The sequence below is a fragment of the Musa acuminata genome, chromosome BXJ3-10, assembly GCF_036884655.1.
Source record: "Musa acuminata AAA Group cultivar baxijiao chromosome BXJ3-10, Cavendish_Baxijiao_AAA, whole genome shotgun sequence".
In the NCBI taxonomy this organism is placed as follows: Eukaryota; Viridiplantae; Streptophyta; class Magnoliopsida; order Zingiberales; family Musaceae; genus Musa; species Musa acuminata.
Window position 1 is genome coordinate 24,039,856 of NC_088358.1, and position 24,722 is coordinate 24,064,577.

General features: G+C 44.5%; 6 protein-coding genes across 6 annotated transcripts; 4 read left to right on the forward strand and 2 right to left on the reverse strand.

Moving 5' to 3' along the window:
* The first annotated feature begins 225 nt into the window (after window positions 1-225).
* On the forward strand, window positions 226-4,739 carry LOC104000786 (myosin-binding protein 2). The gene is made up of 4 exons (XM_009422917.3): window positions 226-2,054; window positions 2,187-2,366; window positions 2,490-3,871; window positions 4,230-4,739. The coding sequence occupies exons 1-3, from the start codon at window positions 353-355 to the stop codon at window positions 3,851-3,853; spliced, it is 3,246 nt and encodes a 1,081-aa protein (XP_009421192.2). The 5' UTR covers window positions 226-352; the 3' UTR covers window positions 3,854-3,871; window positions 4,230-4,739.
* Window positions 4,740-6,156: 1,417 nt separating this feature from the next.
* LOC135650394 (chemocyanin-like) lies at window positions 6,157-6,856 on the reverse strand. The gene is made up of 2 exons (XM_065169669.1): window positions 6,622-6,856; window positions 6,157-6,512 (listed from the first exon to the last, which is right to left on the reverse strand). Exons 1-2 carry the CDS (start codon window positions 6,791-6,793, stop codon window positions 6,313-6,315), a joined length of 372 nt encoding a protein of 123 aa, XP_065025741.1. The 5' UTR covers window positions 6,794-6,856; the 3' UTR covers window positions 6,157-6,312.
* Window positions 6,857-8,344: 1,488 nt separating this feature from the next.
* On the forward strand, window positions 8,345-11,766 carry LOC104000724 (homologous-pairing protein 2 homolog). The gene is made up of 6 exons (XM_009422836.3): window positions 8,345-8,471; window positions 8,562-8,587; window positions 10,564-10,831; window positions 11,023-11,093; window positions 11,186-11,374; window positions 11,463-11,766. The coding sequence occupies exons 1-6, from the start codon at window positions 8,444-8,446 to the stop codon at window positions 11,559-11,561; spliced, it is 681 nt and encodes a 226-aa protein (XP_009421111.2). The 5' UTR covers window positions 8,345-8,443; the 3' UTR covers window positions 11,562-11,766.
* Window positions 11,767-11,891: 125 nt separating this feature from the next.
* On the reverse strand, window positions 11,892-13,755 carry LOC135651171 (uncharacterized). The gene is made up of 5 exons (XM_065171043.1): window positions 13,564-13,755; window positions 13,382-13,482; window positions 13,134-13,305; window positions 12,942-13,064; window positions 11,892-12,850 (listed from the first exon to the last, which is right to left on the reverse strand). The coding sequence occupies exons 1-5, from the start codon at window positions 13,753-13,755 to the stop codon at window positions 12,008-12,010; spliced, it is 1,431 nt and encodes a 476-aa protein (XP_065027115.1). The 3' UTR covers window positions 11,892-12,007.
* A 4,716-nt stretch (window positions 13,756-18,471) lies between these two features.
* LOC135650642 (probable carboxylesterase 17) lies at window positions 18,472-20,531 on the forward strand. Its single transcript, XM_065170136.1, has one exon. The coding sequence runs from the start codon at window positions 18,688-18,690 to the stop codon at window positions 19,711-19,713; it is 1,026 nt and encodes a 341-aa protein (XP_065026208.1). The 5' UTR covers window positions 18,472-18,687; the 3' UTR covers window positions 19,714-20,531.
* Window positions 20,532-22,977: 2,446 nt separating this feature from the next.
* Window positions 22,978-24,722, forward strand: LOC104000722 (U-box domain-containing protein 4). The gene is made up of 2 exons (XM_009422834.3): window positions 22,978-24,345; window positions 24,471-24,722. The coding sequence occupies exons 1-2, from the start codon at window positions 23,335-23,337 to the stop codon at window positions 24,528-24,530; spliced, it is 1,071 nt and encodes a 356-aa protein (XP_009421109.2). The 5' UTR covers window positions 22,978-23,334; the 3' UTR covers window positions 24,531-24,722.

Here is a 24,722-nt window from a genome sequence, read left to right on the forward strand (position 1 = left end):
AGGGGCGGGGGGGCGATGCCGTGGCGGGGCCTCTCGACCGTCAGATCCATTTCGGTGGCGGTGGATCCCTGTCGTTGAAAAGTAGGACAGCAAGGTGTTCCAAAGCCAAAGCTGGGATTGAATCGGGCACGCAGCTGGTTCTCCAGAATCCGACCCGTTATACGTTTGCTTCTCTGCTCGTATATATATCTACCTTCTTGTAATTGGCCCGACACCAATTCCTTCCAATTTTTTCGGTTTATACCTTTCTTCTTCTTCGTCTGTCTCCTTCCAATTGTCATCCCGATTGATACGATCTCTCTCGAAGCAGACTGTAACCCGTCCTCCTCTAGCGCATCTGATCTCATCTATCATGGCGGCCAACAAGTTCGCGACCGTCTTGCACCGGAACAGCCACAGGATGGCGGTGATACTGGTGTACGCCATCCTGGAATGGGCCCTCATCCTCTTCCTCCTGCTCAACGGTCTCTTCGGCTACCTCATCGCCCGGTTCGCTGCCTTCTTCGGCCTCAAGGCACCCTGTATCTTCTGCTCCCGAGTGGATCACCTCTTCGAGAAAGATGAGGGTCGGCGGAGACACGCCTACCGCGACCTCCTCTGCGATGAGCATGCCGCCGAGGTCACCAAGCTGGGCTACTGCGCCTACCATCGGAGGCTGGCGGAGGCCGGGGAGATGTGTGAGGACTGCTGCTTCTCGACCCGGCCGGTCGAGGCCGCTGTCCTGTCTTGGATGAAGCGGAGCGAGGAGGGGGAGAAGGATCTGAGGTGCTCCTGCTGCGACGTCGTCCTCGAGAGCGGGTTCTACTCGCCCTACCTCCTTTTCAAGCCTTCTTGGGGCGCCGTGGAGTATGACCACAAGGGGAACTTGGTGGATGAGGTTGCCGTCGTCGATCGCGAGCTTCTTAGAGAAGATGCCGTCTTTTGCCAAGAAAAGGTGGAAAGGGGTGGGTTGGTATCTCCAGATCAAGTTGATGGATTCCATGATGATCCTGATGATGATAAGGAGGAGGAGGAGGAGGAGGATCATATTGAAGTAAAGATCAACGGAGAGGAGGCAACAGACGCTATCATTTCGAAGAGCGAGTTGGAAGAACTAGAAACCCTCATCGACTTCTCTGTTGCCTGTCCATTGGTGGAAGATGCTTCCTTGGAAGTTCTCACTCGGTATCTGGAGAACGTATACGATGAGGACAGGTTGATACCGGTGGAGCTGATCGACTCTGCGACTATGACAAAAAGTCATGCTGCGTGTGTATTTGGCAAACAAGATCAGATAGAGTTTCGGCATCTCGAAGGAGAAGAAGTTGGCAGGGACGAGAGCAAAGCGGTGGCTTTCACTGAAGAGAGGCCTAATTTCATCGAAAAGAATTCTTCTGGGAATGAAAAAGTGGAGGACGATGGTAGATCTTTTGATAAGGGGAGCATTACAGGGGTGGAAAAGGGATTGGTTTCTGCTATAGAGATGGCTGATATTGTTGAAGCGAATCCTTCAGGAAATGTTGAAGTGGAAAACAAAGCGATGGTTGTTGATGTTGGCTGCATTATGGAGGAGGAGAAGCTGTCGTCTTTGGCTGTGGGGAGTGCTGATGTTGTCAAAGAAAATTCCTCTGAGGATGTTGCAGTAGAACTACAATCTGATGCTCTTGAATATACAGTATTTGTTACAGAGGAGGAAAATATGTTGGCTTCTGCCGAAGAGAGAGCAGATACCACCGAAGAGACTTCTTCTGAGATGAATGAAGCCCCACAATGCTCTATGGCTGATACTGTTGAAGATAATTCTTCTGAGACGGATGGAAGCCAACAAAATGCCATGATTCTTGATATAGGAATTACTCCAGCCGAGGGAGATGTATCATCTTTGTCTAATACGGAGAGGGGCGAGATCCTGGAGCAGAATTCTGTAGTCCTTCCTTCTTCAGAGAACATTGGTGAATGCTCATCTGATCACCAATTTGTTGCTCCTCTAGCAACACCAATGATAACATCCCCAGATGGTGGTGGTGTTCAAGTGGAATCATTGATGGGAGAGGAAGACCTTCCTGGAACTCAAGGTAAGATAATCTTTTAATTAAAAGGGAAATTTTAGTCAATTTTGTTGAGTTGGCATAATCAATATTATTTCATGTGTTCATTGATATAGCTATGTGCCTCTTAAGGATCATACATTTTATTGATGGTTACAGCTTATGAAGAAGACAATAAATTGATCGATGTGGAGACCAATTGTGAGATATCTATAGGGAGTGAGATATGTGATCAGGAACACATTGATCACGCACATCGTCATGAACCAATATTAATGTCAGAAAGCACACATGAGGAACCCTCGGAGAGCTATAATGACATTATTGATATAAACCGAGGTACCTGCTTCACATCATCCCTTATAACCATCCTCTGGACAATTTTTTCTTTCTTTTTGGTCGGTTACATATGATGCATTTGCTTTGTTCTTATGTCCTGATTAATGCTTTTCTTTGACAAAGAAATGCCAGCCGCCAAAAGCGAACCAATAGTGACTACTGCACAATGCCCGGACCATATAGCTGGATTTCAAGAGCATAATGAGATTGAAGAGGAGAGGCAACCTGAGACGCCAACTTCTTCTGATGGCATTAACAATTTACATAAGAGGTTCTTGTTTGGAAGGAGAGAATCAGGAACAGAGTCTCTAGATGGTAGTGTTGCTGGTGAGTTTGAAGGCTGCGATACATTGACTGGAGATCAGCTTAAAGCTGCCCTTCAAGCAGAACGGAAGACCCTGAGTGCATTATATGCTGAGCTTGAGGAAGAGAGAAGTGCTGCTGCCATTGCTGCCAACCAAACAATGGCAATGATAACCAGGCTTCAAGAAGAGAAAGCTGCTATGCAGATGGAAGCATTGCAATATCAGCGGATGATGGAGGAACAGTCAGAGTATGATCAGGAAGCCTTGCAGCTCTTGAATGAGTTGATGACGAAAAGGGAGAAGGAGAAACAGGATTTAGAGAAGGAACTTGAAGTTTACAGAAAGAAGGTTCTACGCCACGAAGCCAAGGAGAGGAGACAAATGGCGCAGAACAAGGTCGATGGTAAGGGTCGAGCATCTTCCGCTTCATCAAGTGCTGAAGACAGTGACGACCTCTTGTTTGAGTTCCAACAAGGTGATGAGTTTACCTGCAGTCCTAATGAAAGTAATCAAAATACTCCTACTGATGCTGTGTTAAGTTCAGGGGCAGAGCAAGGCACTGAAAAGCATCTAATTACACTGAACGAATCATTGGCTGATTTTGAGGAAGAGAGACTCTCCATCCTCGAGCAACTAAGGGCATTGGAAAAGAAACTTCTTATATCGGACGATGAAGACCCCCAAAATTTAGATGCCGTGGGGAACATTTCAGATGCAAATGGTCATGTTTCAAATGGAAATTGTGAACCTCTGATTGATGATTTACATGATGATGTGAATGGTTCCTCAGAAGAACTAGAAGCTAACAGGAAGCTTCATAGTGAACAAAGAAACATTGTTAAAGGAAAGAGGCTTCTTCCTCTCTTTGATGCTATTGATAATGAAAATGAAGATGATATATGCATCAAGGAAGAGGCAATAGATGCTTCCCCTGAAACAATTTTAAATGTTGCGGAAGAGCAGAAGCAGCTTGCAATTATAGAGGAGGTTGATAACATCTATGAGCGACTGCAAGCTCTTGAGGCAGACCGAGAGTTTCTCAAGCATTGTATCAGTTCCTTGAAGAAAGGTGACAAGGGAATACACCTTCTGCAAGAGATACTGGAACATCTTCATGATCTGAGAAGTGTGGAACTTCGAGCGAGGAACTCATGTGATTATTTTCCTTCATTCGCAGCTTAGTATGCAGAAGAAATGAAGGTAAGTTGGCTCGACCGATCATTTTGATTCTCGTATTCATGTACAGGCAACTACCGCATATCATCAAACTCCAGTCATGATGTGCTACTCATTACAGTTATTAACTGCTCATGTCTTTTTTCTGCTTAGACTTCTGCATACCGGTCACAGTTTTAATCGTCTTTATCCTTAACAAAAGAAAAAAAAGAGTCTACAAAGAAGCATAAACCGAGAATCAACACACGCGTACACACACCCACCCGAATGAAAGGAAAAGAACAAAGGAGATGTTTCACCTAGAAAGCATCTCCCTGTCTGATCCTAATGTGTCGGGTTTCTTCTTTAGATAACGTTCAAACTGAATGGATTTTGTTGACAGATGGAGGAGTGGATGGGTTGTCTGGAAATGCGGTTGCAACAATAACCATCGAACATGAGTAATGGATGAATGCGTTCTTCTTGCATGCAAATCGGTCACGCCGGTGGTGAAACTGAGCTCCTGGTTCTGTATCTTGTCGGTTGCTTTACAGCGTGCGGGAGCAGGCCATGGATGGAATCTGCTTTCCCAGGCCCGGCTTTTCATGAGGCTTTCTTTTCTTCTATTTCTTTCCTTTTCTATTTCTCCTTGTTCTGGGCTCATCACTTTTGCTGTGGGGGAGGCAAGGTGGCTGAGGCAGGGGAGGGTGGTGGGTGGTGTGGCAGCCACTCACTGTGATTGTGCCAGAAATCATGGCTTTCAATGCTGTACAAAGTCTTACGAAGAGAGTAGAGTGGATGGAGTTCCTCTTGTTCTTTTCACTTCTTTTTCCTGTCCCCTAGAGAGAGAAAGTGGCAGTTGTATGATGATCTTTGAGCATGGGTTTGAATATAGTTAACAAAGTTCTTTCTATATGCTCGGTCATTACAGCATGATGTCTTCCATCCCTCGAGGACAGTTGTGGTCCAATGGATGCCCCGCACATCCATCCATTTTCAAACACAAAAGCTGGCATCAAGGAGCTCCACAACGTTGGCTAGTTGTTCCAATGAGAAGAAGACCAGCAGGATCTTTATACCTAAATCTCAAGCTGGGACACATCAGGGAGTAGGTAATGTAGTTGGGCTGTAGAATCATTGCCTTCGAAGGTGTGCACCAACAAAACCCCGACTCTGGACTTTGATCCCTTTTGCTTTAAGCATCAACAAAACCCCGACTCTTTGTAGTACACTTTAAGGTCACTTGACAACATTGTTCTGGTGTGGAGTTGATGTGTGTGTCAAGGCTGCGTCTCATCAACCTGTCGTAATAGTCTGCCTAAAGTGAGGGTTATGTTTTGCCCTTGTTTGTAGTAGTACGACGAGGAGCAGGTGTTTTCTTTGAGCTTGATGATTACCATGAGGCCAACATGTACTCGGTCATCTTTCTCTGCAACATTTGTTTTCAGATCAGTAATATCTTATTGAAACACTGGCCAGAACGCCTGCAGAAAGTGGCCATCACGCTCCCGAGTGAGAGACCCTTTTAATTTATTGGCTTGAAATAAAAATTGAGTTTCTTCTACTTGCAGAAAACTTTTGGCAGATTACATTCCCAGCACACGTTATCCGTTCAGTATAAGCATACACGTTTCATTGGCAGCATCACGTCGAGTCAATCTCATCCGTCGACTTCCAAGGTGAACTTTGGGTTAAAGCATCGTGGGTCGGATTTCGGCCATGGGCTTTGAATCGGTAGATCATGGGAAATCCACGAACACCAAGGCCCAACTCAGCGTCAACTCATGGTTAGATCATTCTCTGCCATTTCGGGAACTCCTCCTCATGCACCTGCCATTTCGGCGCCGCCACTGTCGAGAAAAATCATTCATGTAGCAAATTTCTCGCTGTGAGCAGAGATGTTTGAATGCACCCGTTCGTTGGGTAAACAGTGGCCTCATCGCATGTGGACTCTGCTTCATATTAAGGCAGGATTTATGGAACTTTTGTCTTGCAGATGTTTTGTTATGACAAATTGTTCGATATATTTTCTTTTCCTTCATCGTAGACCTCCGCAAGCATGGTTTCGGGTCGGTTTCTCTTTCCTCGGAGAACACTATGTTTCAAGAGGCTTATCTGGAGGTAGAAGATGACGTAGTCCAGACAAAACGCAATCCCAAGTGCACAAGAGAAGATGACGAAGTCGATGAACACCGAACTACACATGGAACACAAAAGAATACCTTTTGCAGTCTCCAGAAGGAGGAGGAAACGATTAGATCGATAATATTATAAGAAGCAATTAATTCCAGTAGCACACAGCAATCACAGTCCACAGGAAGCCACTTCACTGTCGCTATGTTATGCCTCATCATTGAACCAAAGCTCATCAACCACGAACAACCAACCGACTTTATTTAATGACCACTCAAGCACGACATATCGTTCTGCATCTTTCACGCACGCTACTATGACTATAATTATTGTCCATCTCATCTGCCAGGGAGCTACACGGCGGTGACGGCAATCTTCATGCCGGCCTGGCAGTGGCCGGCGAAGCTGCAGATAAAGTAGTTCGTTCCTCGGGCCAGCGTGATGCGGTCGTTCCCGGAAGTGAAGACCCTCGAGCCTCTCGGAGCCGAGCAACCCCTGTAGCCGGCCGCGTTCACCGCGACCACGTTGTGAACCGAAGGATTGTACCTGAAAACTGCACCAGTTCACGAACGCGACAAACAACAGCGCATCAATCAATCAATCAATCAGTCCTGTGAAGGCAAGTGGCTAAGATGCATGCACAAGAGGCAGTGATCGCTCACCGAGCACGTCGCCGGGCCTGAAGCGCTTCCCACTGGGCCAGCCGACAACGTTGAAGGTCCAGCCGCCGCTGTCGCCGACGACGTACGTGGCGGCGTCCGCGATCTCGCTGTGGATGAGGAGGCAAAGCAGGGCCAACCCCAGAGCCACGGCACTGCCCCTTCCCTGAGCCATCGATCACTCCCAACTCAAGAGCTACGACTACGAGCAGTGGTGAGTCAAAGGCTTGTTGTGGAGCTCCGCAAGCAAAGGATGGCCTTTTATAGCCATCCGACCAAGGAAGGGGATGAGTGGGGTGGGGAAGGAATGGGACCCTTTGAGGTCGAAAAGTCCACGCAGCTCATTACTTTTAGCCTGCGGTGGAAACAGAGGGTAAACTGGAAGCGGCCAACCACCCCAATACGAGGCCAAAACGTTGGACCAGGGAGTCGCTGCTACGATAACTTGGCCTGTCGACTAGTGGAAGAAAAGGTCGTGTGAGCAGGCGAACGAAGACACTGAAACGACGGAAGCCGAGTGATGCCACGGTCGTCGTCGTCGCCGCATTCCGAGCACTGACTGTGCCATGGAGGGTGTCGCTACATCAAACTTCCACTGCGGCTCAGTGTCGTATGGCTTATAACAATAGATCATTAGAATCCTTCAAAAAACATTCGTGTGGCAGGTCAATATAAAACACAATTTCTGCACAAAACACTAAAAATAATTGCTTATAATTAGGTAAGGTTTGATATGAACTAAGGCCGAGAAGACACTAAATGTATGTATAACGTGAATCATTCCTAAAGTCTGGCGTACACGATTAAAACATACGGATCTAACATTGCTGCGAGCACAATTGTCTCCATATGGATTTTACCAGTCCACAAAAACAGGTGGAATTTTTACCCTAATCCATACTCCAAAATTCATCCTTGCCTTTGTGTTCTAAGTTTTGCCATGTAAGAGTTGACTAATTGCTGAATCATCGAACGACGAAATCCGATTAGCTTTAGAGCTTTTACATGCACGATTTACGGCACAAACTGTGGACATTATTACCAGTTTCCAATCCTAATCTTCTTAGGTGTAGAAACCCTGAAGGGGCTAAGGAACTCCGACGACGAGATATGTATGGTTCACATCTTTCTTCTTGTTGGTTCGGAAACAGAGAAGACGAGGAACAGAACAATTTGGTAGCGCCTAACGCACGAGAAACTCATACGGCGCGAGTGTTGGCGGTATTCGACTCCTTCCAAAGTGCATCAGCTTCTCTTGCACTGGTAATTTTCTGGTAGGTAGGTCGAGAGCCACCCACCCGTCTCGTCTTCTTCACCAGTGCGATATGCCATTAGTTGGAATCGGAACTGTGCTATCCAGAAAATTAAAAGAGAGGAAATTCCACTCGATTGTTGCTTCCTGTACTGTTGTTGGGTTTTGATAGTGACCAACCAGAGTTTGTTTACTGGTGTTTAGTTACCAATTCATAGGTACAGTTAGTTGTTGGTTAGGTGACGATTGGTGTTTGGAGATACAAATATATTATTGTATGTCACACTCATTATGTCTCAAGCTACATACTCGATAATTGACAGTTAAGTTAGTTAATAAAGACTTTGAAGTGGCGTTTCTCAAGAAATATTGTTTTATAATTAGGTGCAGTCTTTGGCAACACATATTTCGGTGTCTCGCATCCGCCAAACCCTAATTTGGGCCTCCATGTCAATAATGTGCCATTTCACCGGCCCATGACCTTTTGGAGGGAATTGAAACACAGAGAGAGAGAGAGAGAGAGAGAGAGAGAGAGAGAGAGAGGCGGTACGAGGAAGGAACAGGAGGAAGAAGATGCCGCCTAAATCCGATAGCGTCGAAGGTACTCGATCCTCGTCGCTTCTCTTATCGTGCGAATTGATTCGCATAAATATCCTCCCCTTCGTAACGGAGCGATCGTATATTTTTGCAGGCATTGTTCTTGGCTTCGTCAATGAGGTGAGCGAAAGCTTCCATCGAAATCCACATTCGGAAATCCCACTCTTCTTTTATTTTTATGTTGATTGGATGATGTTAAGGCGTGGATATTTGAGTAAAATTACCTTTCTTATTCGCTTTTCTTCCATGTCGTCTACTATGGGTTTGGCCCTAATTGGTCAATCTTCTTCTTACCGCTTAAGTACACGTGAAGTGTTTAATGTTTCTGCTAATTTGATGCATCATAAAGTTAGGATGAACAATTCACTATATTTTGGCCTAAGTTCTGATCCACAATCCAGCTTCAGCATTTGCTACTCGACACCACAAGTCGATTTACTTTTGTTGCAACCCTATGCTCCTGATTTCGTGGTAGCTTTTCTCTGGACGTTGTGATTCGCACCAATATTTTGTCATTTCTTGTTTCACATGTCTTACTCATTTACTCTCGAGCGGAATTATCTAAACGAGGGTTGCAGTTTACTTATCCTTATTTTCATTTGCAGTGCTTGGTAAAAACCAACTGTGTTTCTGCTACAAATCCAACAAAAAAATAAAAAGTCTTTGGTTGGCTTCAATTTGCCTTGTCACGTCCCAGTATACCAAAATGTAGTTATCAAGTTAAGAAATCGTTGCTTCAGCACATTATGAATCACTGGTTTGTAAAAGAATCATCGTCTAGGTCTGCTTGGTTGTATTTGTCAGAGATGGATCTTTTTAAAAGGTAACCATGTGGTTCATGTATAGGATTGCCACTATTTTTCGCATCTAGAAGATTAAGGGCATTACGTAAACGCAGATGCACAATTAGACATTGAGCTAGGGTCTTGTGCAATCATTATGACTTAGCAGCGTTTTCAAGAGCTTAAGCAGATTTACAAGTAATAGTGCAAAATACAATAGCGGTCATAAATGCGGGGTCTCTTATGAAGTTTTTGAACTTCTGTACTGGAGTGTTTCAAAAAGGTGTGTATCAAATAGTTCTGAAAGAAAGAGCCAGAGGTTGTTCTAGAGGTATCATTTTAAATAGTTCTCGCATGTTTTTATTTATCTATGTTTATTTTCTAGTATTTTCATAAATTTCACATTGAAATTTGATGATTTGTTGGTGCTAATCGTAAGCTTGGGTTTTCTCATACAGCTGAAAGTTTGGTTCCCTAGGAGGGTGTTATGCTCTTTTATGTTTTCAAATATATATTATGTATTGTAACCCACTTAACAGGGCCATCTTGTGATCATTCATATATCTCCTCGAAGAAGATAAGATGCACTATCATTATCGATGAAAATCTTTCTTGGAAACTTGCTTAATATAGATTATTACAGAATTGCATCAGGAAAAGGCATGATAAATTAGAAATGATACAAAACAACATAGCATAAATGCTAGGAAGGGTGATATATGATCTTCTGCAATAATTTGTTGGCTTTCATGTCCAAATATGACTAGAAAGTTGAAACATCAAAAAATGGCATTTGCATCCTTAGAAATGTCTGCATATCAAACATCACTCCGGAATTCTTTTATAGTTTCGATAATAACAGTTGAATGGTTGTTTGTGTAAAGAAAGGTTGTGATCTCATAACATCCAGTATAGAGATTGCAAGAAAATGACTATGACTGCAGTATTGAGAAGTGAGGTCAAGATGTTCTCTAAGAATGGATCATGCCTATCTTGAAGTGGCCAAAAGTTAGTGTGTACAATTTGGAAGTCTGTTTTCCCAAACCCACTGTTTTGCATGACTTTTTTGTTTTTGTTTTTAATTAGATAAAGGAACTGTTTTTAGAAAGCAGAAAGCTACAATAAGGAAACATAATCGACCTCTTCCCATAGCCTCCATTCTAGAACAATTATCTGGCCATCTACCTTTTGGTACACGTACGCTAAAAGGAAATAAATATTATCTGTACCTTTTCATGCTGGAAAACTGATTATAAGTGATAGTTCTGTAATCTTTTATGTATTTTTGACTAATAATATTTTCTTTTTTGCCAGCAAAATAGGCCATTGAACTCTCAGAACGTTGCTGACGCCCTGCAGAAATATAATCTGAAAAAAACTGCCGTCCAGAAAGCACTGGACACACTAGCGGATAATGGACAAATTTCATATAAAGAGTATGGCAAACAGAAGATCTACCTTGCTCGTCAGGATCACTTCAAGATACCAAATAACCAAGAGCTGGATCAGATGAAGAAGGACAATAGCAAATTACAGGATGAACTCGGAGCACAAAAGAAAACTATAAGCGAGGTGGAGGCCGGTATTCTACTATTCCCTCATAAAGCCATGAAACTATGGCTTGGAAACATCATATTCGAATGTGTTAATAGGGTTATCAACCATCTCACCCTTGTCAAACACATCATATTTATTTTCATCCATAATGGTCTCGTAAAAGAGGGCAAGCGTCGATTTTCTTCTGAAGTTGAAATATGTACATTCTGTTTGCAGAAATTCGAGTTCTTCATTCGAATTTGACATTGGAAGAAATACAAGATAAGGAGGCTAAGCTAATTGGCGAGGTAAATCAGATTGACATTCTAGTTAAGGTGTTCCTTGCTGGTAAACTGAAATATCCAAATATAAGTTAATCGGAAACAATTTCATTGTTTAGGTCGAGGAAATGGAAGAAAAACTGAGTACATTGCGCAGTGGGGTTGTTTTGGTAAAGGCAGAAGACAAAAAGGTGATTGAAGAAACCTATGCTGAGAAGATCAATCAGTGGAGAAAGCGTAAGAGGATATTTAAAGAGTTATGGGATGCTATAACTGAGAACTCACCTAAGGACCTGAAAGAATTTAAGGTTTTCTTATTTTGAGCTCATCTTCTTGGTTATATCTGAAATTTACTGTTCTGCTTCTCCATTGAAACCCTTGCTCATACTTTTACAGGAGGAACTTGGTCTGGAGTATGATGAAGATGTTGGAGTGAGTCTGCAATCTTGCAGTGAACTGATTAATCCTGGTAAGAGAAGAAAAACAGCCCGTTGATATCACCTACCTGTTTCTATGAATGATGCTATGTTATTCATATACGATCCTTAAAAGGTTTAGACACTCTTAAGAGAAGAGTTAAGAAGTTCTTTGATGTTGTCTTCTTTTACCGTTGCTAATTTTGGTAGCAGCCCAAATGATGTTGATCTTGTCATAGAAACTTCTTATGAGTAGCTATTATATCAGCAAAAGAAATTACTAACATTGGTCGTCTTCTTGTCTTCTGTTAGATTTTTATTATAGGACCTACAGGACCAACTTCTCTTTGGTTGCAATGACAAGCATGAGCACAAGTTCAATACCACACCCCACTCTTAACTCTGACACTGAGACAGCCAAAATCTCATTTTGCATGTTTCAATTCGTCTAAACAAGGAAAAGAGTTTATTGTTTGCCCCCTAAAGTCATCTTGTCCTCACTGAGATGGGTTCCTTTCCTGAACTCTAATGCAGTCGGCGCAATTCTACAGAATCCAGGTATGCGTTCTCTGCATTATTATACATTGCATTATTGCCCAAGGTTCCCGATCTGAGTCCCACCTTGTTTGTCTCTTCATGCAATGAATTGATGTTCTTCTCACCGGACCTTATTTCTTTTCCTCTGCGGTAGGCAGGAGGAAGCAAGTCGTATTCTTCTCCGTGCTTGTCTTCTAAAGATGCAGCGAACTGCCTCTGCTCTGAGCCTTCGTGCCCATTGTTCCCTCGGCGACTCGGCTGCTCGTTGCCAACAACATATAATGTTCTTCTTGCTAAACTCCCGCGTCTCCCTGTCTCGTTCCTGCCTATCTCATGACCACTTTCATCAAACAAAATATTCTTTATATTGATTCCTGCTGAGTGTTGCGCATTCCAACTCATATTATCTTCCTCATCACTGGAGTCAGAGCTCGAAGAAGATAGCCTCCTTCGCTGCTTGAAGCACTTCTCCCTATATCTTTCTTCTCGAAGCAAATCTTTCTGTTTTGCTTTTGTCCCCTCTTCTGCATCTGAACCGTAAGCGCCCGCAGAAGTCTCTGCTTTGGCCGTCTTAGCTTCCTTGATCGCACTTGTCTTGTGGCTACCAGCTTTGTTCTCGTCATCGGAGCCTTTTCCTTGGGACTCCGATCGGCAAAGCTCCACTGCAGCCCTTGCAGCTGCCGCAGCATAGGCAGCTGATTCAAAAGCCGCCTGTGCTGCCCCAGCCGCATCGTTATACTTGTGATGGCTGTGGCTCCTCGGCCAAAGATTCTCATCTGGTAAGAACTGATCCTGAATGAAATCCACCGGTGGTTTCACGACGGGCTCTCCCTGAATCAAAGAGGTCATATATCCTTCTTCAGTTTGCTTCGATTGGAACAGCCGCTTGAGAAGCGAGATAGATTCGGTATAATATACTGACCTCTGCAACATCAGAAGAGGGATCATAACATCCCAGTTTGTGGCCTTTCTCGGCGGCGATCTCCTTCGTCACCCTCTGTCTGATCTCCAGGCTTGGCTGCGCGGTCGACAGCTTCTGAATCATCTGCACGAAGAAGATCCAAGATCAGTAAGGGCCCCTTTTCAATGAGAGCTAAACATTACCCTATACAACCTTGGCATTGACACAACAGTCGTTACGCAGCTCGAGAGCGGCACACACGAATTCCTTCCCATATTTGGAGGAAAAGATGCCTCGGACCTCGTGCAGCTCCGGTAACTCCGCGCATCTCGACGCGGCAAAGATCAGGCTCGCGATCGCCTCCCGCAGCTCCTCCGGGCACTCCCTGCGTCGGAGAAGAATACGGTTTGATCAACCAGGGCAAGAGTCCCAAGACAAACACGGAGGAGAAGCGTAGTGACCTGTGATCCAGGAGGACGGCCCTCTCACCCAGAAGATGACAGTAGTGTTCTACCATGGCGAACGCGTCCAATATGTTCTGCTCCTTGATCACATACTCCACCTGAGGAGGAGGACGTCAGTATCACATACGAAGCAATCGCGGTGAATGGGTGTCTGGCGAATGAGATGTTTGGTCACGTACGCGGAGGAGGGCGCTGTCGACATGGCCGAGCTGGAGGAGCTGAGCAACGTCTTCCCGTGCCTGGTCGCATCGGGCCTGGCGGCGGTTGCGGAGCACGGCGAGGCGGCAGACGGTGAGGCTCAACAGGGACTTCAGCATGGGCATCTGCCTCGAACTCCTCCTCCCCAGCAGAACGTCCAGCTTCCGTCCCATCTCCTCTTCCCTCTCCTAACTTCTCCCACGCTCTTCTTCTACCATGTGTCCTTCTCGAGCGCGTCTCACTATATATATGGCGTAGCAGTGAGCCGTTTCACGTAGAGGGAGAGACGACGGTGGTGGTGTGCAAGGGGCGGGGGTTTTCCATTGCTTCGAGGCCAAGGCTTTGAACTATTGCGGCGGGAAACTTCGCGAAAATAACCCATCTCTTTGAGAGGCTGACCTAGTCAATTACTCATGTTGACAGAAGCTTTTGAGTTGAAATATGATCCGAGCGTAGTCTGTTGATCAAGTCATCGCACTGTGGTCTGTATAACTTCCAAGCTCAGCATGATTTTGAGCATCGATCAATTGAATTCTAGCTTCTTTAGTTCATTCTACCAGCTGTTACCGTGAAGTCAAGTAAGCGATACCGTCTTACAGAGTTTTGGATGGATCATTAACATGAGATGGTCGCCATGGATTCTTATCCTCCTGTAGGTTCGTCGTTGGTTTCGTGTATCGCATCAGTTAGCTAAGAACTCATTATCAAGAGACTCACCTAAAAGTTTCTGTTGCTTTCGAAAACGTCAACATGGCCAAGCTTGCACTTCATCAGAAACCAAAAGCAGGCAGAGCTGAAATGTTGACAAGTCATAGTGCAGTGTTCTTCGTCTCTCTATTAAGAACATCTAACCTGCGGTTGCTTCCAATTGCAGAAAGCTGGTCGGACGAGGAGATATAGGACAGATAGGAAACAGTGGTGATTGCACTCTCTTGCAAGTGAAACTTTGGCTGTTAATCCTTGTTTTGTCTCCTGACATGTTTGGGTTTATTTTACTCTTCTTCACTGTTGTTGTCATCGTATTATTAGAGAAGATTCTTTGAATTATGAATTATAAATAATATTCTTCACTTTCATATGGATCATGTCATCTTAAAAGATATGGAATCCTACAAACATCCCATATATTTTAGGTTTTTATTTTTGTGATTCATAAAAAAATTAAAAATTAGTTCTTTTATAAACATTTTGTCATGAGGCTCATACCTATTGAATTACAATTAATATGCTAAGAAGCATAAATAATATAAATATATTATCCTTATTTAATGACATAATTTATGATGTCTATGTTTCATAAATATAAAAAATGATATGCTTTTTTTTTACTTTTAAAGTTGAAATACATATTTTTTTAAAAAATATTTATAATGTTCTACGAAAATGTTAGTTGAGTATGCATAAATATTGATATTTATTTTAAATATATTTTATAGTAAAAAGATATAATCATTCGATGCAACAAGCCTAAGTGTATTAGCGGACTTGAAATTAAGTTATGATAAGAAGCCTATATATTTAGTAATAAAAAGTGATGGTTGAATTGTAATTGACCTTAAGTGAATCTCATGACTTAAATGAGTTTATTTAAATGAGTTTCACCTGATTAAAGTAAGGAAGTTTGAGTTTTATACCTCATGTATTACATGATAAGATAATAAACTACTTTAACATGGATGAAATAATAAAAAATTAAATGGAGATGAAAATCAAATATAAGTGTTATATTAAGAATGTTGTGATACATAATTAAGATTGAGGGACTGAGTTTAGATCAAAAATATCATCGTTATCAAACCAAATTAGACTTAGTAGAAGTTGTTATAATACTAAAATTATATTAGTAATGTTAGGAACGAGTCGGTTAAAAAAAGCTTCGTATGATAAAATCTGGCTTATACGAAAATCGTTTCGAAAAGATCTTTAAATTGAAATTATACGGAAGTATAGTTGATGAAAAGTAAGAAAGGCAGTTTGCAGTTAAGATAAATGGTAAAACAAAAATTCAAACCGATTTATAGTGGTTCGGTCGTCATGACTTACATTCACTCTTCTTATTCCTCTTCCGTCGAGGCCACCGGCATCCACTATCGATCTTCCTTTAATAGGTGAAGATCAACCTTCTTCTTACACCCATCTTCTCCTTTTACCGGGTTTAGGAGACAACCCTTACAAGCACACACACTCCTCTCTAAATAGAATTCTAATGTTAGATCTAGAGGAGGGATTTCTCAAGTGATTTCTACAATGTTTTCTCACTTTAAAACTCTCTGTGCTTGTGTGTGTTAACCAGGGATGAGAGGGGTATTTATAGACTTCAAGTTGATTCAAACTTGGAGCCTAAAAAGGTCTCATCCCAGGTTTTCTGGGTACTGGCGGTACCACCATCATTCCTGGGCGGTACTATCATCACAGGATCTGGTATTAGGTAGTACCACCATCGAACAGGGGCGATACCATCGCTGACAGATTTCCTGGGGTGATGTTCCCCAGGTAGTGCCACCGTTGGCTAGGGTTTCAGCACCCTGATTGGGCCTTGAATCTGACCCAAACTAGCCCACCTTCAGGCCCAGTTGGCCCCTAACAGAGTTGATGGGATTACCTCCCAATCCCAACTCCAATTATATGCTAACTACGATTCTTAAGACATAATCTAAGCAAGATAAGTCCGGTTTCTTCCTGTGAGCTTCCGGCGATCTTCCGGTGAACTTCCAACGATCTCTCAGCAATGATCCGGTAGTCTCCCGGCAAGCTCCTGGACTTCATGATGATCTTCTAGGCAAGTTTCAATAAGCTTCTTTGGTAAGCTCTTGGATTTCTCGGTTGGTTCCGTCAGAACTTCCGACAAACTGTCACGACCTTAGCTGGTTTTGCCTAAGGCGTGCGGCACCCTCGCGCGTCCGTCCGCAAAGGTCAGCCTCCCCGAAGCCTCCCATTGTCCCTTAGGACCAACAAAAGAGAGAACGGGTTAAAGAGAACGCCTCAATCGGGATCCACAAGCAAACATGTCCGAAAAACACTTCATAGACAATGCAAATTACAAAGAGACTTTACAAGCTCTGAATAGTTGCACAACAAAAGGTAAAATGGTCCATTACAGACCGAAAAGCTCTCGAACGTGTCCACATGACACAACCTTTATTTACAAGCCTAAAGAGGCCACCAACCCAACTAAAATGGGACTATTAAGCCTTCGGCCGCCCCTTTACATTCTTTACAAGGCATGAACATGCCAAAAGACAACGGATAGACATAAGCATTACCTCCAACATCTTGTTTAGAAGTTTGTCCGTTACAAAACGTCCAAACTTCCGAAGAACTCTCGAACTCCCAACAAAATCGCGTTCTTGACTCCGGGACTTCATTTTGCTTTATGTCTTGCTATCGTAGTTAATCCTGCACACACAAAAACATACTTTAATCTAGAAAATTATTACTAAGCATGAATCATGTTGTCCAGCATGTCATTGGTCCATCGACGCTTCGTCCAATTCGTATCGTCCTCTCTTGCGGTCTATTGTCCAATCGACCAGTTGACCTCCGCAACTCCGATATCCTTAGTGCAATATCCGCTCTTCTTGGCCCGATGCTCAAATCTATGGCCTGAAGCCTTCTGTTGATACGTCGATCGATCATTTGGCCTGACATCCAATCTTCCGATACGTTTTTCTCCGACCCAACATGATTCTTCCTGTTTTAATTGTCTCTCCCTGATCGAAGCATCCTGCATCACTCAAAACGCAGATTAAATCATAAACACTTATCAATTAGTTTCATCATCAAAATCCAAGATTCAACAAGTAAGAGAAGAAAATAAAATAAAAATTTGAATCAGACCTAATGAAATTAAACCCTAGACCTAAAGATTACCTCTTATACACTTCTACTCTATTTTGAACTTATCCTTCGTACCCAGCAAATAACCAACGACTCTTTCTTTCATTCTTCAGCTATTTTTTTGAACTTTTCACCATTTTCAAAGAAGATGAGATAAAGAAAAGCTCAATTCTTTTCTTACTATGCATAGGATTAAGGTTTAGTTTTTCTATAAACATTTTATATATCTTTAGACTTTGATAATAAAGAACAAGAAATGATGAATACTTTCTAAAATATAAAAAAAATACTTTCTAAAATTATTAAAGAGGGTGAGAGAAGATGCCAGCACCATATAAAATGATTATATTTAAGTAAGCATAACTCAAGCATTTTATAATTGATTTCATATAATTTTTTTTTAATTTTTATATAAATATAGATAATAAACTATCGAACCTCATTAACCTTACATTAATTTTTAATATATTTTTAAATTATTATCCTATTAATTGTTTTAATTTTCTAGTGTTCGTATCTCCCTCCCCATGCATGTTTTTGATATGGACTGTTGAGTTTGCAGCCTCCTCCACTTACCACCCATGAATGTACTGCTCTTAGTGCACTGATTACTTTAGTTTATTAAAGAAATCCCAATCATGTCGATGCACCATCACCTCTCATTCCTAAGCTGCCAATTGGCCCCCTGCACACTCTTCAATTGGATTAGGCTAATATGATACTACTCTTTGTTCCGGAGAAGTTAGGGAGACGTCAACTCCAAGTTAGGCCATTAATATATTATTTATCTTCCTCCTAAGAAAAGCCAATTGATGAGTTTTGAGTCCTTTAGGGCTTTGGGTTAGGCCAGGGAGCATGAGTTTTGGCCACAAGAGAGGGTATTGGAGACTGCCACCACCAACACAGTCACTCCCACTTGTTGTGTAATGGTAGATGATTAAGCCACTCAGGACTTTGGAAGGTAAACAATGAATCCAGCCTCTTTCGGATGCATCGATCTGCCATGCTGCATTCACCGGAGTACAGAATGTATACGTAATGTGGCACTTGTCACACGCAAGGCAGGAATGACACCCCTTGCTTGCACTCGATAAGAACATTCCCTCTCCCTTCTGACCACACCATGGGAACGAGATCCTTAATTTCACTCGTATAAGGTGGTCTCGGCAATGGAGATGAGATTAGCAGGTTCGACAGGGAGAGAGGAGGTCATCCCTATTGCTTTGTAGATTCCTGTGCTTGCCACTCTTCTTACCGGGAGGAGAAGGATGGGAGCCCTTCCCCAACTGATCGGTGACCGGAGGAGAAACTTCCATCCTAGGGAAGAAGACATTGGCCCTGTGATCGAAGAGATCGAGGGGCTCATCAAAGTCTACAGAGATGGCCATGTCGAACGCCTGCCCGCTGTCGTCGAGGTTCCATGCACGTGGGCCCCTGAGCCTGACGTGGTCAGCAACGACGTGGCCGTCGGCCACTCCGCCGGCCTCTGGGCCCGGTTCTACGTGCCTGAGCTCCGGAAGCAGAAGCTGCCCTTGCTCGTGTACTTCCATGGCGGCGGGTTCTGCGTCGGCTCCGCTTCATGGAGATGCTACCATGAGTTTCTGGCCCGTTTGGCCTCGCAGGCGAGTTGCGTGGTCCTCTCGGTGAACTACCGTCTCGCCCCGGAGCACCGCTTGCCCGCGGCCTACGAGGATGGCCTTGCGGTGATGAGATGGGTGAGGCAGCAGGCGAGCCATCGAGGTCCGGACGAGCTCGGATGGTGGCGTGCCTGCTGCGACTTCGCTCGTGTGTTCCTCGGCGGAGACAGCGCCGGCGCGGCCATAGCCTACAACGTGGCCGTGCAGCTGGGATCGCTCGGCGTGCCGGCCTGCCTCAGGGGAGTGATCCTGATCCAGCCTTTCTTCGGTGGGGTGGCTCGGACCTCGTCGGAGAAGAACACGATGCAATCTTCGAGATCAGCGCTTAGCTTGACGACGTCGGATTGCTACTGGAGGATGGCGTTGCCGCCGGGCACCGATCGGGACCACCCCTGGTGCAACCCCCTGGCCAAGAGCTCCCCAAAGCTGGAGGACTTGAGGCTTCCTCCTCTGCTAGTATGCGTCTCAGAGTTGGACATACTAAGGGACAGGAACTTGGAGCTCTGCGAGGCCATGAGCAGCGCAGGCAAGAGTGTGGAACAGGCAATCTTTGTTGGAGTTGGGCATGCCTTCCAACTGCTCCACAATCACCATACATCTGACGCCCGGACCAGTGAGATGCTAACACATATTAGGGCCTTCATCAACAACAGTTAAAAGGTAGAGATGTTTTGTCGGTACCGAATGGAGTACGTACATCAGGAATGATGGGATATAAACATGAATAAATTTTATATATGAACAAATACTAGAAAACTGTAGCGGAATTAAATGGAACCACAATCAAATAGAACATTTCTTTAATGTGAAGTATAAAAATCACGGGATAAACTAGAGATAATTCACTATGAGAATAAATTTCTTGCCCTAAACCCTAGCAACAATCACAAGAGAATAACTAGGATACAAGGATCACGTCACTGTTTATAATATCTAAAACCTTCATAAGTAATCACAGCAAGAGTCTACTGTAGATTTGATCTAACTTGAGATGAGAATACTGTTAGATGATTGAGAACAGCCTATCTGTGTTGTCCTTATCTTCTTTCCTTTCTTTCTCTTCCTTTTGTGTTGTCTTGTCTTCTTCCCTTTCTTTTTTTTTTTTTTTTTTTTATTCTTTTCTCCCACGTTGCTGTCCTATTTATACTTTTTTCTATCTCCAAAACGTAACCATCACACCCCATAATGTTAATTAGGGTTAGGTTAAGAGGAGATGTGAGCTATGGACTGCCCAAGCCCACTATAGGTTGAATACGTGAGTTGCCAGCCCAACGAGGAACACAAGCAAGATTGAGTTAGAAGGGTTGCTTGTACAAAGAAATACATACGTGCTTCAACAAACCAACTTCAACTTGTCTTTGTTTAGTTTGATGACACGAACGTCTGGATTCCAAGTTTTGGGCTGCTTCATGTGATGCAACATGGGATCCATTACACTGGAATCCATGACAGAGTACTCTGCACCCAAAACAAAGTTTCCCACAGCTTGCTAAGCTCATGGGTGTTCTAAAAGATACGTTTGCTGAGAATCTCATATTCATCTACTTTTAAGATCTTCTTTTCCTCGAAGCTCAAAAGTGCCTTTGAATTCTACAGGACACGGTTTGCTGTCCGTATGTGAGAGACCTCACGATCGGATCTCGAATCTTACATCTCTCTTTATATAGATTCTGATGATGTACGGTTATGAAACGTCGTTAATTTGTTAGTATAAAATCTATAAGAGTATCATCGATCAGAAATATCAATCTACAAAGAGGACTAGATCATTCTCCTTTCTTTCTATATTTTCAGATGATCACTCAGATTGATTGTTTAAAAAAATTGAAAGAAAAATTTTAATTTTTCAAGCGTTAATATACATCTTTTTAGCATCTAGAAGTCATGTCTATTTATAGATGAGAACAGAGGATCTAAGATAAGTTATTAGAAAAGTTCCTCCCAATATCATCATCTCCTAAGAAATATTATTATAATATAAACTTCTTTTTTATTGATCAATAACTATAATCAAAATTCAATTATATCTATAATATATCTTACCTAATTAAATAGAACCACATAATCCAACACAATCTACATAAATATAAATATAAGAGAATAAATTCTTTCATATAATTTTTAAAATTCTTTTGAGGCTGATGGCTTTAAATTGGCATTTACCGCTTTAAATTGGCATTTTAAATTGGCTTTAAAATTCTTTTTTCAGGGAGAATAAATTCATGGTGACGATTGGCTTCGCAGGATGTGTTCAATCTAACTTTTGGTAGCATTTGTCATCCTCCCTGAAACCAGAGTGAATCAAACCATGATGTGTTCATTTGTTCGACGAGTTTGAATCAAACCAGTCAGAGTTATCGTATATCAATCTGAACACTAATTCAATCCAAAAATCTAATCTTTTTAATGTATCGATCGAACCTGCAGATAGGTGAATCATGTCCTCCGAATTTGTTAAGCTCATTGCAGTCTAAATATTAACAGAGTGGATTCCTAAAGAAAGGGCAGTACATGAATTACCTGAAGAACTCTGCCATAATGTTAAATGGTCGTCATCAGTGTCCATCATGATAGTTACTCAGCATCACTTGTGGACTAGCAAAGCAGAGTGCCACAAAGAGAGGACAGCTATGAGTGATGAGTGGTGTACCAGGAGAGGGATGTGGCAACTAAGCCCCCACCGATTGAGCTATTCCTTTTTTGTGGAGAGTAATGATACTGTGGATGGGGTTCCATCGTCTTTAATTCCTCACATTGGCAGTGTCTCACAAAGTGACAAGAAGAACAACACAAGAAGAACCAGGAATGGCGGCTTGTAACTTTGGAACAGAAGATGCGTACGGTGAATGATGCACATGCAATGCCCTCCACCTTCATGTGCATTAAATTGCAGGAACAGACTCGCATCATCCGTTGACCTGCAAAATGCTGCGATCAATAGCAATGGCCCCTCACCGAACCAGAGATTGATGTGTCTGCATCAAAACTTATTTCTCGCATGCATCAGACTTGATGGTTTCTCCCTGTTTTGAAGATTCTCTCCACAGTATAAGGAATTCTATGTACAAGTAACAATGATCTAATCAAGAGACTCGCAAAAAAAAGATGTCAGATCACCACAAGCGAAGCAATTGCTACAGATCAGTCTGTCTCACTGTGCCTATGCTTCTACCGCAGCAAGCACATGAGCTCAAGGACCCATGGCGTCCTGCAATTAAAGAGTCCCTACACTAAGCTTCTTGGCGCCGCTACCGACACCACTAAAAGACATGTCCATCTTCGAAGCCTAAACCCGACGCCCTGCGACGGAAGTATGCCACTCCTCAAGAAAGCTTCTCGGATAAATTACAGTGTATCTGGAAAATGACTCACCGAAATTAATGAGTAAAACTTAATGCACGAGGAAGAGTCTTCCCCGTAGCTTCCCTTCCCTTTCAAAAGGAGTCTTTGAACTGCATCCACCGAGCGAGGCTTAGGAATCTTTCCATCGATTGTCTTGAGATCCAATTTATATCATCTGCAACTCGTGCCATTTCCGCAGGTGACTTTTTGATTCATTTACCAACGAGCGACGAATCTGACCAATACCTCTTCCAATAGTAACTGGAAGAAAGGTCCGCGAGCTTGTTCTCGGCAAATGCAAGCACCAATCACCTCCCAAGTATGATGACATGAGTTATCTAGTGAGATATGGAACCACTCCCAACTTTAAAAGTAAGATGGGAGGCCACAGAAACCCCCTTTTATCCATGGAAGACTCCGGAAAAGCGCGAGTGAAGAATGCGTACGATGGACTTCGCCGATGCTGCATGCTTTGGTGCTTCTCTTTTGACTCAGCCACCAATGAGAGTGACGTGCATTGTCTCTCTTCTTTCCTAGTAAGATAATACCGAGCTGTTTCTAACCCCTAAAATGAATAGTGGGAATAAATGAGTGCCAGAATCTGTAGCTGCTGTTAGCAGCCACAAGGCAAGAGGAAGAGGGCGGCGTGGGGTCTTCCGACCGGTGCTGTGCCGTTGGCTGTCTTCTCTCCTTACCAGTAACCGCAGACCAACGCCACACGCGTCGGGCCTTCCCCCACGTGCGCCGGCGCCACTGAGATTGCTCGGCTTGGTACGGTCGCGGTCGTCTCACGTGACGATCACGTGACCCCTACCCTTTATTACCTCCCTCCGGTCCGCCTTCCCCACTTGCGAGCGGCGAGGGCAAAGCGTCGTCCGCCACCAACGAAGGTTACTTTGTTTGTACTGTTCTTCGAGCGGATTTGGTCGAGGTCGGATGGAGGCGGAGAGCCCGTCGAGCTATCGGTACATGGGGCGGAGCTACAGCGACAGCGGCGACTCCTCCGGCGCCTTCAGCGACTGCAACAGCGACCATTCCGGCGAGTTTCCCTCCTCCGGATCGCCCACCTCGTCGACTTCTTCCTCTGGCGGCGGACTCCACCGGCTTCTCATCTCCTGCGCCGCTGATTACTCGGACGAGGTGGTGCGCGGGCTCATCTCTGAAATCGAGTCCCCTTCCGTCACCGTGGAGTCGCAGCGCCGCGCCGCCATGGAGCTCCGCCTCCTCGCAAAGCACAGCTCGGAGAACCGGCTGCGCATCGTGGCTGCCGGCGCCGTCGGGCCCCTCGTCGCGCTGCTCTCCCACCCGGACCCCCATCTGCAGGAGCACGGCGTCACCGCCATCCTGAACCTCTCCCTATGCGACGAGAACAAAGCCCCGATCGCGGCCGCCGGCGCCATCCGACCGCTCATCCGCATCCTACGAACCGGCACCCCCGCTGCCCGGGAGAACGCCGCCTGCGCCCTCCTCCGCCTCGCCCAGCTCGACGACCTCCGGGCTGCCATCGGCCGCTCCGGCGCCATCCCTCCCCTGGTGGCCCTCCTCGAGTTTGGCGGCCCCCGCGGGAAGAAGGACGCCGCCACCGCCCTCTTCACCCTGCTCGCCTCCCGCGAGAACAAGGCCCGGGCCGTCGAGGCCGGAATCGTGCGGCCGCTCCTGGACCTGATGGCCGACCCGGAGTCCGGCATGGTGGACAAGGCCGCGTACGTGCTGCACGCGGTGGTGGAGGTGGCGGAGGGGCGGGCGGCGGCGGTGGACGAGGACGGCATCCCGGTTCTGGTGGAGATGGTGGAGAGGGGCACCCCGCGGCAGAAGGAGACGGCCGTCCGCTCCCTCCTCGAGATCTGCAACGATAGCGCCGTCTACCGCAAGATGGTCGCCCACGAGGGCGCCATCCCCCCTCTCGTCGACCTCTCCCAGTCCGGCACCAAGAAGGCCAAGGAGAAGGTAAACCTCACCTCGCCGACGACAACCCCACCTCTTACTTATATCGATCTTCTTTTTTTTCCTGTAATTATTTCCTTCCCCTAACTCCTCTTTTAATCCAATTTAAACGCTCAAACCAAAACCAGGCGGAATCGCTGCTCGAGCTACTGCGGCAACCGAGGACGACCGGCAACTCACACCGGTAGAACTGGACACGTGGCGCGATTCCAGAGCCGGTGACCCTCGATGTAAGATATGTGACCGCGAGTGACTGTGAATTTTCCTAAGCCAATGGAAAATGGAAAAAGAAGCTTTTTTCTTTTAACATAATGCGATTGTTTTTTTTTGGGTGTGTATTTTTGAGATGGTAAAATTAAAAAGAAAAAAAAAACAGTGAA

What these genes read in the sequence shown, in the direction of transcription:
- LOC135650394 (XM_065169669.1), bottom strand. Translation starts at nt 6,793, where the DNA reads ATGGCTCAGGGAAGGGGCAGTGCCGTGGCTCTGGGGTTGGCCCTGCTT. An exon ending in CAGGCCCGGCGACGTGCTCG is followed by an intron (nt 6,513 to 6,621) that starts GTGAGCGATCAC and finishes GAACTGGTGCAG; the next exon opens with TTTTCAGGTACAATCCTTCG.
- LOC104000722 (XM_009422834.3), top strand. Translation starts at nt 23,335, where the DNA reads ATGGAGGCGGAGAGCCCGTCGAGCTATCGGTACATGGGGCGGAGCTAC. An exon ending in CCAAGAAGGCCAAGGAGAAG is followed by an intron (nt 24,346 to 24,470) that starts GTAAACCTCACC and finishes AACCAAAACCAG; the next exon opens with GCGGAATCGCTGCTCGAGCT.
- LOC135650642 (XM_065170136.1), top strand. Translation starts at nt 18,688, where the DNA reads ATGGGAGCCCTTCCCCAACTGATCGGTGACCGGAGGAGAAACTTCCAT.
- LOC104000724 (XM_009422836.3), top strand. Translation starts at nt 8,444, where the DNA reads ATGCCGCCTAAATCCGATAGCGTCGAAG. An exon ending in TATAAGCGAGGTGGAGGCCG is followed by an intron (nt 10,832 to 11,022) that starts GTATTCTACTAT and finishes TTCTGTTTGCAG; the next exon opens with AAATTCGAGTTCTTCATTCG. An exon ending in AGGACCTGAAAGAATTTAAG is followed by an intron (nt 11,375 to 11,462) that starts GTTTTCTTATTT and finishes ATACTTTTACAG; the next exon opens with GAGGAACTTGGTCTGGAGTA.
- LOC135651171 (XM_065171043.1), bottom strand. Translation starts at nt 13,755, where the DNA reads ATGGGACGGAAGCTGGACGTTCTGCTGGGGAGGAGGAGTTCGAGGCAG. An exon ending in GCCGTCCTCCTGGATCACAG is followed by an intron (nt 13,306 to 13,381) that starts GTCACTACGCTT and finishes TCTCCGACGCAG; the next exon opens with GGAGTGCCCGGAGGAGCTGC. An exon ending in CCTCTTCTGATGTTGCAGAG is followed by an intron (nt 12,851 to 12,941) that starts GTCAGTATATTA and finishes TCTTTGATTCAG; the next exon opens with GGAGAGCCCGTCGTGAAACC.
- LOC104000786 (XM_009422917.3), top strand. Translation starts at nt 353, where the DNA reads ATGGCGGCCAACAAGTTCGCGACCGTCTTGCACCGGAACAGCCACAGG. An exon ending in AGACCTTCCTGGAACTCAAG is followed by an intron (nt 2,055 to 2,186) that starts GTAAGATAATCT and finishes TGATGGTTACAG; the next exon opens with CTTATGAAGAAGACAATAAA. An exon ending in CATTATTGATATAAACCGAG is followed by an intron (nt 2,367 to 2,489) that starts GTACCTGCTTCA and finishes TCTTTGACAAAG; the next exon opens with AAATGCCAGCCGCCAAAAGC.